Source organism: Hyperolius riggenbachi, chromosome 6 (assembly GCF_040937935.1).
Source record: "Hyperolius riggenbachi isolate aHypRig1 chromosome 6, aHypRig1.pri, whole genome shotgun sequence".
Lineage (NCBI taxonomy): Eukaryota > Metazoa > Chordata > Amphibia > Anura > Hyperoliidae > Hyperolius > Hyperolius riggenbachi.
Window position 1 is genome coordinate 324,909,978 of NC_090651.1, and position 12,510 is coordinate 324,922,487.

General features: G+C 41.2%; 1 protein-coding gene across 1 annotated transcript in view; it reads right to left on the reverse strand.

The window, feature by feature from the left end:
* LOC137522194 (potassium-transporting ATPase alpha chain 2-like) overlaps positions 1-7,490 on the reverse strand; it is a 32,533-nt gene extending 25,043 nt beyond the window's left edge. The window contains exons 1-3 of the mRNA XM_068242225.1: positions 7,479-7,490; positions 2,238-2,417; positions 1,413-1,472 (exon numbers count right to left, since the gene is read on the reverse strand). Coding sequence (XP_068098326.1) covers positions 1,413-1,472; positions 2,238-2,417; positions 7,479-7,490 — 252 coding nt within the window. The remainder of the gene's footprint in view (positions 1-1,412; positions 1,473-2,237; positions 2,418-7,478) is intronic.
* Positions 7,491-12,510: the final 5,020 nt, after the last annotated feature.

Sequence of the window (12,510 nt, forward strand, 5' to 3'; positions counted from 1 at the left end):
GACATTTAACCGTATCGCATGATCTTGTTTCTTGCTCTGTGCGCCTTGTATGCAGTACCCTGTGTGTTAACCCCTTTTATCTATTGTACAGGCACTGATAGCAATTAAATACTATGATTCAGCTGAAATAAGAAATTGGCCACCTTCATCCAGCATCCTAAATGGATGCATTCTGGACATATTCTGGATTAGGGATGTTCAATGAGATGCAAATTGTTCCGAGTTAATGCAGGATTTTCCACATTTTGTATGCAAATTTATGCAGCTTGGAAATGGACCCATCAAATCATGCCAATGATTGGTCCATTTTCAAGCTGCATATATTTGCATACAGACTTTGTATAATACTGCATAAGCTAGGAATTATTTGCTTCTCATTGACCATCTTTACTTTGGATATCTACCTGGACTGCTTTATGGAGACATTTTAGTAGTAAAGTCAGAGCAGGATAATCCAACAGGCAACCTAGGCAGGGGCTTGGGGCCTAGTGGGTGTCAAAAGGCCCACCTGCCACCTTCTTTGACCTCTCTCCACGTTACCAAAACGACTACAGAGGAGGCCCAAATCTATTACCTTGCCTGGGGCCCCATTACATCTGAATCCATCTCTGAGTAAAGTGTACTGTATTAGTAGCCACTGGGAGAGGCAGGAAAATGTTGGGTTTTATGGTACATTTTATCGGCCAAGTAGCTAGATTACAATAGAAAGCTTTCAATACAGCTCAGGCCCCTTTTTAACTTCTTAGGGACCGACGCAGTTTAAATCTACGTCAAGCAGGGGGCGCTGCGGCTCTGACCGGACGTAAACTCTACGTCCCATTCACCGCTGTGCCCCCGCCCGTTCCCGACGCTCTCGCCACTCTGCCCCCGCCGCAATGTGCTGCCCTGCCACCTCTATGACGGCAGAGCACTGTGAGCCTGGCAGGAGCCAGTTTCATTGGCTCCTGGCCCTGTCATTCATGTAAGCCGTTCCCATTGGCTTACATTGAGTGACAGGGTCAGGAGCCAATGAAAGCGGCTCCTGACCGGCACACAGCACTCTGCTGTCATAGAGACGGCAGAGAGAGCAGCCTGCGGCGGGGACAGAGTAGCGTGACCGGTGGGAGCGATGGATTATTGCGCCCATTCGTTGGTATGCAGCGTTTTAGCGTACCAGCAGCCTCTGGTCCTTAAGGAGGCAGAGGCTGCTGGTACCGAAGTGGTTAAGGCATACCTGCCTGATGAAGAACTCTGGCAGTTCTTGAAAGCTTCTAAGACAATACAATTATAATTAAACCTTACTTTTTGAAAACCTGACATTACTTTCCGTACTTATTTTTAATGAATGACAATATGTTAAACATTGTGCTGAGAATCCTTTTACAGATCACCGAAACCCAACTAGAGGATGAGTATAATTAACTGAAATGTACCTCTTTTATGTCAACTGAGTATTTCTTCTCCAGTTCCCCAACAGTTAATGTGTGATCCACCTGAAACAATTACATTTAGTTAATATAACTATGATAGATATCACATTTGAAGCATGCCATGAGAACTGTGGTAAGAACTGTTTACTAAAGGTTTTGTCTCCCCCACCAACTTTTGCTTGCAAAGCTCTTACTTTTGATGCTGCACTTTGCACCACACTTTGGCAGTCCTATGGCCTGCAATGTTACTTGCAGCTGCAGTGCGCCGGATTGTGACAGAAGAATCAGCAAGTAAGCGCAAGCATTGGAAATGGATGTGATGAATAGTTAGCGGTAGGTGGAGTGAAAGGTTAGTGTTGGGTGTAGTGAAAGGTTAGAGTTAGGTGTAGTGCAAGGAAAATTTGTACTAGATATAGCCGCAGTGAAATTAGTATGGTGTAGCAGCAGTGGGGTTAAGTGTTAGGCACGGGGGAAGTAAGTTTAGTGTTGAGAGCAGTGGTAGTAGTGAGGTTAGCATAAGCGACAGTAACATTAGTGCTAGGTGTAGTGGTAGTAGGAGGGCTAGTGTTAGGTGTAGCAGTAGGGTTAGTGTGAGAAAAGGGTTAGGAAAGGAGTTTGACATGGGTGGGATATTTAACATAACATATCGTTCATGTAAAATTACCAATGTTAATACTATAGGCTATTGCTGGCATCAAACTCACTAGAGTATAAACTAAATGCACGCTTCACTTGCTAGATCATGTATCCCAATCGATGATGATAAACAGAGACGGCTGAAATGCCAACATCTTGATCTCCAAGAGGATAATTGTTCCTGTGACTTACAATCTCCAGCTCTTTCTTGAGGCTTTCAACCTTCTTCTGAGCCTTCTTCTGTTTCTTGCTCAGAGCTTTAGTTCCTTCAGTTTCCTGACTTTTAGGGTCTTCTGGAACTGTGATGGTGAAGACATCCGGTGGCTTCTGCAGGAACAGAGAGGAAAATAAAGTTGGTAGGTTAGACTGATGCTTAGATAGGCATTGCCCTTATGTAAATACACTTGGTAGTTACTGGATGGGTAGAAACAATACATTCTACATAATAAACCAAATTCCAAAGCTGAGAATATCTCAACAAGGTGAAAATAAAATGTGGATCCTGTAAAGCAGTGTTCTCCAACCCTGTCCTCAAGGCCCAGAACAGTGCATGTTTTGTGGAAAGCCACAAAGGTTGTTAATCAGCTCTGCTGAGACTCCAATAACCCCACCTGTGCATGTGTGTGGTATTCTGCAAAACATGTACTTTTGGTGGGCCTTAAGGACAGGGTTGGGGAACTCTGCTGTAAAGAACCATGAAGCCATGAATTTTAGCCTACTTTGCCAGTTTGTCACCTCTCTGTACTTTGGCATACACACAGTGTAAATGTGTGTGCATGTGTGTGTGCAGGTGTGTGTGCATGTGTGTGCAGAGGCTTAACTACAAATCATGGGCCCCCCAGCATAATTTTGATGGGGCCCCCCAATGGTCACACACTTTCCCTTGCCTATCCTTGGTGACCCTCACAGTCCAGGGGCCCATATTGCAAGTGTCATAAAATAAGTGTCAACATCATGATCTTCACTCCAATAACAAGTGCAGCCACAAAAACACCTGATCTGAAGGATGGACCCCTTTATCAGAGGGAGTAAAGTAGTAGTTGGGGTCCCCTTACAGCTTTGGGGCACCCTGCAGTCACAGGGGCTGCTCCCCTATAGTTACACCCCTGTGATGTGTGTGCATGCGTTTTTGAGTGTCTGTGTGTTTATGTGTGTGAGTGTGTATGTGTTTGGTTTTTGCAAGGCATGTGATAGTGTGTGTGTCTGTGTGTGTGTGTGTATGTCTGCGTGTGTGTATGTCTGTGTGTGTGTTTATGCGTGTGTGTGTGTAAGTGTGTGTGTGTTTGGTTTTTGCAAGGCATGTGATAGTGTGTGTGTCTGTGTGTGTGTATGTCTGCGTGTGTGTATGTCTCTGTGTGTGTGTGTATGTCTGTGTGTGTGTGTGAGTGTGTGTGTGTATGTCTGTGTGTGTTTATGCGTGTGTGTGTGTGTGTGTGAGTGTGTGTGCGTTCGTTTGGTTTTTGCAAGGCATGTGATAGTGTGTGTGTCTGTGTGTGTGTATGTCTGCGTGTGTGTATGTCTGTGTGTCTGTGTGTTTATGCGTGTGTGTGTGTGTGAGTGTGTATGTGTTTGGTTTTTGCAGGGCATGTGATAGTGTGTGTGCACAACATCAGTGCCCCCAGCAAGATTTTTGAAGGGCTCCCTGCACACAACCCCCCTTCCCCCTTAGTGGTGGCCAGTTGATTCCTCCACTCATCCCATGCAGAGTAGCGCAGGGAACGAGAGGGAGCTGTTATACTTACGGAATCCACACTGTCTCTGGTCTCCTGCTCTTGCTCGGAGCCCTGCGTTCTATGCTGACATCCTGCAGCTTCTGATCATGTCATCGGAAGATGGAAGATGTCAGCAGTGAGCATAGGGTTCCTGGCATGAAGAGGCGACCAGAGACAGTGTGGACTGGTTAAATATAACAGCGTTTTCTGTGCTACTCTGCACTAGAGGGGGAGGGAGGAGGATCGGGCCCCTACAGTCTCCAGTTCCCCCCACCATTGCAGGGGGGTCATGGGGTTTATTATTATGCCATTGTGTGTGTGCATGTGTGTGTGTGTCTACATATGTATTGGGTGCTAGAGATAGAAGGTTAGCATTCGTTTATCCTCAAAGCAAAACACACACTTCAGACTACTGTCACCTGCAAGGTTCAGGACTTGATCCTGCAGGCGACAGTTTGAGTTCTGTACAGACACATTCCCTAGCCTGCAGGCTAGCAGTGTGTTTTGTTTCTATGGAGGGAGTTGGAGGAAAGATGCACAGCAGAACGAGAGAGGAAATGAGGGAGAACAACAGACACGGGCTGCACTCGCACGAGACGATCCGGCGGGCCAAATCTCTTGCGATCGGGGAGCATCGGAGGCCGCTGTACACACACTAGGTTCTCAGCAGGGGTTTCCCCGAATGGCTGAACAATCTATGGTATGTATGAGACTTAACTCATGTTATCTCTCCTACCTAAGTAGTTGTAAGTGTTCAGCTCAGCTGCTGGCAGAATGGTTTGAAGCCTCACACCCGACACAGATATTTCCTAGAGCTATGTACTTGTAGAGCTTGTTTTTTGTCTGCCCAGAAGCTCCATAATTATCTGTTGTCAAATAAATCATTAAAAGTGGCCGGTCAGGAGTCAGACTTTGGCCACTTTCTGCACTTCTGATTACAGCAAAAGAATTTTTAGAGCTGTGCCTGGGAAAAGGGTTAAACACTGTACAGCAAAAATAAATTATTCTTTTTATTGTATTAGTATGTATTTATAGAGCGCTGACATCCACTGCAGCACTTTATAGAGTACATAGTCATGTCACTGACTGTCCTCAGAGGAGCTCACAATCTAATTTATATAGCACTGTCATCGTCTGCAGCACTTTACAGAGTACATAGTCATGTCATTTACTGTCCTCAGAGGAGCTCACAATCTAATTCTACCATAGTCATAGTCTAATGTCTTACCATATTATTATTATTATTATTATGTATTTATATAGCACTGACAACTTCTGCAGCACCTTACAGAGTACATAGTCATGTCACTTACTGTCCTCAGAGTAGCTCACAATCTAATTCTACCATAGTCATAGTCTAACGTCCTACCATATTATTATTGTGTATTTATATAGCACTGTCATCGTCTGCAGCACTTTACAGAGTACATAGTTATGTCATTTACTGTCCTCAGAGGAGCTCACAATCTAATTTTACCATAGTCATAGTCTAATGTCTTACCATATTATTATTATTATTATTATTATGTATTTATATAGCACTGACATCTTCTGCAGCACCTTACAGAGTACATAGTCATGTCACTTACTGTCCTCAGAGGAGCTTACAATCTAATTCTACCATAGTCATAGTCTAATGTCCTACCATATTATTATTGTGTATTTATATAGCACTGTCATCGTCTGCAGCACTTTACAGAGTACATAGTCATGTCATTTACTGTCCTCAGAGGAGCTCACAATCTAATTTATATAGCACTGTCATCGTCTGCAGCACTTTAAAGAGTACATAGTCATGTCATTTACTATCCTCAGAGGAGCTCACAATCTAATTCTACCATAGTCATAGTCTAATGTCTTACCATATTATTATTATTATTATTATTATGTATTTATATAGCACTGACATCTTCTGCAGCACCTTACAGAGTACATAGTCATGTCACTTACTGTCCTCAGAGGAGCTCACAATCTAATTCTACCATAGTCATAGTCTAATGTCTTACCATATTATTATTATTATGTATTTATATAGCACTGACATCTTCTGCAGCACCTTACAAAGTACATAGCCATGGCACTTACTGTCCTCAGAGGAGCTCACAATCTAATTCTACCATAGTCATAGTTTAATGTCCTACCATATTATTATTATTATTATGTATTTATATAGCACTGACATCTTCTGCAGCACCTTACAAAGTACATAGCCATGGCACTTACTGTCCTCAGAGGAGCTCACAATCTAATCCTACCATCATCAAATGTTCCTACCATAGTCCATAGCTTTGTTCACATACTAGATAAAACTTGGCCGAAGTGGTTATTCAAGTCTTTTCAGCCAAGTATCTATCTTCATGCCAACAAGTCTCAGTGTCCCTCAAACTCATTTAAAGAGCCAGCATATTGGAGGTTCGTTCTGTACAGACGTGTCATTAGCGGGCGAATTGAGTAGGAAGACAATGGCCAAACATAACTGAAAGCGTGTATCAGGCTTTAGTGTCAGGCGCCAATCATGATTGGCCCCAAGGTCTGGCCTCTTTCTGACATTTGTACATATTAAGGTAACCATACACCATACCATTTTTTTTAAAGTCTTTTTTATGTAATCAGATTTCTTCATTGATTGTACTATTTGAAAAATCAAACCACCAAAATCCACCATACACTATTCAATTTGTTTCTAAAAATCAATCAGAATTTTCCACTATTGACAATATATGTATTAAAATATTATGAGAAAATAGATCATTTTCCTAATCAAATAAAAAAATAAGACATTTTTTCTATGCAATGAATATTAAGTAAAAACCCAAAACAGAACAGGACAATTGAACATTTTGGTTTAATTGCGTATTGGCAAGTTGCCACCTAATATTGTTAAATTGTAAACCCTCCATGAACAGCCGAATACATATAAAACTATAATATATATATTTTTAGTTTTATATATATTCGGCTCTTCATGGAGGGTTTACGATTTACCATCCACCATACACTAATCAATTTGTTTTTAAGAATCGATCAGAATTTGCCACTATTGCCAATATACATATTAAAATATATTTAGAAAATAGATACATTTTTTTCAAACAAATGAAAAAAACAAAAAACAAAACATTTTTCTATGCAATGAATATTAAGAACCAAAAAACAGGAAAATGTAACATTTTGGTTAAATTGAGTAATGGTAAGTTGGCAACCAATATTGGTAAATTGTAAACCCTCAGCCTCAGGCAAACAAGGAATAGTTGAATATATATAAAACTGAATAAACATGGAAAATATATAAATATAAATTGATCAGAAGTTCTACTCAATTTCTGTCAATAGATGTATTAAAATATATTGAGAAAATAGATATTTTTTTCTTAATCCAATAAAAAATAAGGAAAAAAACAAAACATTTTTGCTATGCAATAAATTTTGGGGAAAAAAAAACCCAAACAAGTTGGCAAGTTGGTAACCAATATAGGTAGGTAAACTGTAAACCCTCGGGTGATCCAACCCTATTTAATATTGAACAGCTGTCATATGCATCCCCTGGGTCAATATTCTACTGGCTACTATGGTCACTGTAGGTAACCTTCTATATTTTGTCCTTAAAGGTAAACATTGACTTCTGTTTCAAAATAATCAGTACAACAGTTGACTTTTGTCAAATAAAAAGCAACAGTGTTTTAATAATAGCAATAAATAAATAAATAAGAAATATTCTTACCTCGGACGACATATTGGCAGACTTAGAAGTACTCCCAAAATGCAGTTACCGCAGGAGAAGCCCAGAAGGTGGGAGTCTAAGACCTCCAGGTGGTAAATCAGCACCAGGAGAGGTAAACCGATGACCCCTTACCAGGTGGTAAGACAGTAGAGGAGCCATAGTTCGAAGAGACCAGCCACTTTCATTATATACTGTCTAGCCCCACCCTCGATCTTATCCCCGCCTACAGCTAACTAGTTCAGTACAGTGGATCCAGCTGTATCAGGTTTTCACTCGTTAAGCCAGAATTTCTTTCTTCTGTTTTTTCCTCCTCCTTTTGATGTAAGTACTTCAACAGATCCCACCCTATTGACCCTGGAGCACATGGAGCAATGCATTGCCAGTTTAGCTGACTACAAGGGCATAATATAACTTTTGTTTACATAGGAGCCATCTGCTTCTCATGGACTTGCAAAGGATTTTTGTTCCCTTCCTGGAAATGCATTCCATTGCCCACTTGACATCTTGGGTACTATGTAAATACAGGTGAAACTGGAAAAATTCGAATATTGTGAAAAAGTCAATTTATTTCATTAATTCAACTTAAAAGGTGAAACTAATATCTGAAATTATCTGCAAAGCCAGATATTTTAAACCTTTATTTGTTATAATGTTGATGATTATGGCTTACAGCTTATGAGAACCCCAAAATCAAAATCTCAGACCATTAGACTATTGTAAAAATGTTCAATATACTTGGCTCAGAGTGTCAGACTCTAATCAGCTAGTTAATTCAAAACACCTGCAAAGGGTTCCTATTTCATATATAAGTTTCACCTTTTAAGTTGAATTACTGAAATACTGTAAATGGACTTTCACACGATATTCTAATTTTTCGAGCTTCACCTGTATGTACCAGACCATGTGTAGCAAGATGGGTATCATTTTCTTGCTGATGGGACAGTTTCCATACATACACATCTTTTGGTAAAGTCCGGTTTTTAAAAATCTTGTTTGCTGAAGTTCAGAGACCTATCTTTAGGGAAAGGATGCCAACAGACATCTGACAACTGGGCTGTGGCTGGATAGTGTGTTGGTTAAGGGTTCTACCTCTGCTCTGACACAGGCGACCAGGGTTTGAATCTTGGCTACTGTTCAGTAAGCCTGCACCTATTCAGTAGGGCACCTTAGGCAAGTCTCCTTTTAGGGCCCGTTATCACTTGAGCGGTAATCGCGCGATTCCCGCTCAAGGCAAACCACTAGCACATGTAACACTATGGCAGTGTTCTCACTGCTGCATTTGCGGTTAGCGTTAACCGCAAACGTGTTACATGCAGCGGTTTGCTGGTGATTCCGGAGCAATTGCGATTAGCATGTATAGAACCGCTAATCGCGATCGCTCCCAAACAGTGTCCAGTGATTTTTTCATGTTAATTGTGGAAAGATCACTCCTGAAAAACGCCAGCGGTAATCGCCTGCGTTTCGCAGTTTTAGGTGTGAGCGGACCCTAACACTGCTACTGCCTATAGACTGAGAGCGTCCTAGTGGCTGCTCTGGTGCTTTGAGTCCGCCAGGAGAAAAGCGCAATATAAATGTTATTTGTCTTGTCTTGTCTTGCCATGCAATGCCTGTAATAACACATTTTAATGACATGAAACGTACATCCCTGCTTGTCCACAGTCCATGTCTAAATAAATCCGCACAGGACCAGCTCAGCATTTCGGAGCTTATATGCGTATAAGTTCTGGTGCCCTAAACTCCTTCCTCCGTTTTACCATCAATTGACAGTCTGATCAGACATGTTGAAAATCTCAGTGCAAGGGTGGGTCAGAAGATCAATGGCCCATAGCAATACACTGCATCGCGGAGTGCAACACATGCAGATTCATCGATATATAATTCTGCTGAAGTCTATCGAAATTGAGTTCGCATTGTGATGTAGGAATTGATTACTATCTAATTGGGATTGGAATCAATTCCCTTGGAATGTCGGGTCATCATCGCCATATATGGTTAGCTTTACAAATATTTCTAGTGGTTCTAAACCTGTGTTCAATCAAACCCCAGGGGTTTGGGGAGTCAATCTCAGCAGGGGTTCGGTGGAAGTGTGTGTTTTGTTGCTTCTGCTAAGTAAATATTAATTGAGTTGTTTTTGTGCGACAATTATGTTTTATTGGTTTTATACTTTTAAAACAGTGAGTTTACATGCAACTGATGCATGGTTCATTTTGTGTACTAATAAAATATATATATATCTATGCTTTGGTCTACGAAGGCTTTGGTGAATGCACGTATGAAAGTTGTGGGGTTCTGTACCTCTCTAACAAGGTTAAGATCCACCAGTCTAGCGTGCACAATCTGAGGACACTTTTTGAACTTTTAAGGACCAGAGGGTAATACTTTGATTGAGGGGAGTTGATCTGAATTTACACTGCCCATAAATGATAAAAATTAGACCCAGTTGCCCAAACATCAGGAGAAATAAGAAATTGAATTTTTCAATCTCATTGAGGATGGAAGTGTGGGTGGGTATGTACACAGTGAGGTCCCAACTGATCAAAGACAAATGTGGAGAAAACCATCCTGAAATCTTAGATTTATTTTGAAGGACGATACTGGTTTTAAAAATCATTGTGATGTAGAAATCCAAATAAAGTGACAATCTGATCAGATTTTTGTTAAAACCATGAGGGTTGATTTAAAGAAAACTTTCTTAGCAATGTTGGTTTGGATTCACTAAATGTGTCTCATAAGTGATCTCTCCTTACTTCTTTCTCACCTTGCCCATAGAATAACTTTTTGTGGCTTTCCAAGAAAAATACAACTGCAGAGTGACTTTTCTTTTTTTTAAAAATGCTGAATGACTGATTACAGGATTGGAGACATTCGTGTGTTAGAACTAAAGAAAAAAGCTAATTTGAATATGTATGGACATTGTAGAATAATTTTGTAAAAATAAGCTACGCTTTATTCCTTTGTTTTCACACTCGAATTGATTTATTATTGTTATTGATCTATATAGTGCCAGCATCTTCCTTGGCACTGTTTAATTAGTAATGATAATAATGGCTTACAGGCAGTGGTGTAGCTAAGGATCTCTGGGCCCCAGTGCAAGTTTCACACTGGGCCCCCTAAGCACTCTATGGGCTTGATTCACAAAAGAGTGCTAACTGTTAGCACGGCGGTTTTCACGCGAATTTTCGTAACGCGCGCGATCGTGAATTTTCACGCGAAACGATAACGGTTTCGCGTGCAAACGCGAATTTTCACGCGAAATCAAAATCGTTTTCGCGCAGTGTGAAAATTCGCGTGAAAACGCCTGTGCTAACAGTTAGCACTCTTTTGTGAATCTTCCACCCCCTGCACGGCTGTTTTCGCTCAAATTTTCGCATTGCGCGATTGCAAATTTTCGCGCAAAACGATAACGGTTTTCGCACGCAAACGTGAATTTTCACACTAAATCAATATGGTTTTCACGGAAAAAATCGAGTTTGCTCGCAAAAACCGTTATTGTTTCGCGCAAAAAATCGCAATCGCGCGCAATGCGAAAATTCACGCAAAAACGCCAGTGCAAACAGTTAGCACTCTTTTGTGAATCAAGCCCAATATATAACAATTGATATAGAGCACCAAATCTGCCAAGGACAGCCAGAGTATTCGAAAAACAAGTACATAATTGGAAACAGTTAATGAATACCACGACTCAAAGCATCTATAGATATGGTCATTACCACGATAGGACCAATAAAGAGCTAACATGGTTGTTGAGGGAGGGCCCCTTGGGGCCCCACTGGTCCAAGGGCCTTAGCAAGAGCTCTATTGTGGTCATTTACCTAGCGTTTTTGCTCACATACACCTCCTATACACACCTATATTGTTGTTAGTTATTTAGACATTGTATTTTAGTTAGTAGCTTGTGTGTTACATTAGAGACAGGCAGCTGCTGCAAGCTTACAGGTTTAGGCCTCAGGGGGGCCTTGCCTCTGTGGACAGCTGTCCTCTGTTTATTTCTCTCATCTATACCAGTATTTCTGCTGTCCTTTACTAATAGTATTGTAGTTATACTGTACTAGGAGTAGGACACTCACTGACTGTCACTGTTTATAGGCTACTAGCTAGCTCCTGCGTGCGTGCACTCACTCACTGTCTGTGTGTACACACACTCTATTTCCTTCTGATTACTGATAGATTATTGTTAGTTAGTTGTACTTACTTACTACTTACTCTTACTGTACCCGTAGGGACACTCACTGTCACTGTTCATATAGGCTACTAGCTCCTGCGTGTGCGCACTGCACTCACTGTCTGAGTGTACACACACAACACACACTCTATTTCCTTCTGATCGCTGATTGATTATCGTAATTAGTTAGTTGTACTTACTGTTACTACTTACTCTTACGGTACTAGGAGTCTAGGACACTCAGTCACTGTCCATAGGCTACTAGCTCCTGCGTGCGTGCACTCACTGTCTGAGTGTACACACACCCACACTCCATTTCCTTCTGATCGCTGATTGATTATCGTAATTAGTTAGTTGTACTTACTGTTACTACTTACTCTTACTGTACTAGGAGTCTAGGACACTCAGTCACTGTCCATAGGCTACTAGCTCCTGCGTGCGTGCACTCACTGTCTGAGTGTACACACACCACCCACACTCCATTTCCTTCTGATCGCTGATTGATTATTGTAATTAGTTAGTTCTACTTACTGTTACTACTTACTCTTACTGTACTAGGAGTCTAGGACACTCAGTCACTGTGTTCATAGGCTACTAGCTCCTGCGTGCGTGCACTCACTGTCTGAGTGTACACACACCACCCACACTCCATTTCCTTCTGATCGCTGATTGATTATTGTAATTAGTTAGTTCTACTTACTGTTACTACTTACTCTTACTGTACTAGGAGTCTAGGACACTCAGTCACTGTGTTCATAGGCTACTAGCTCCTGCGTGCGTGCACTCACTGTCTGAGTGTACACACACCCACACTCCATTTCCTTCTGATCGCTGATTGATTATTGTAATTAGTTAGTTCTACTTACTGTT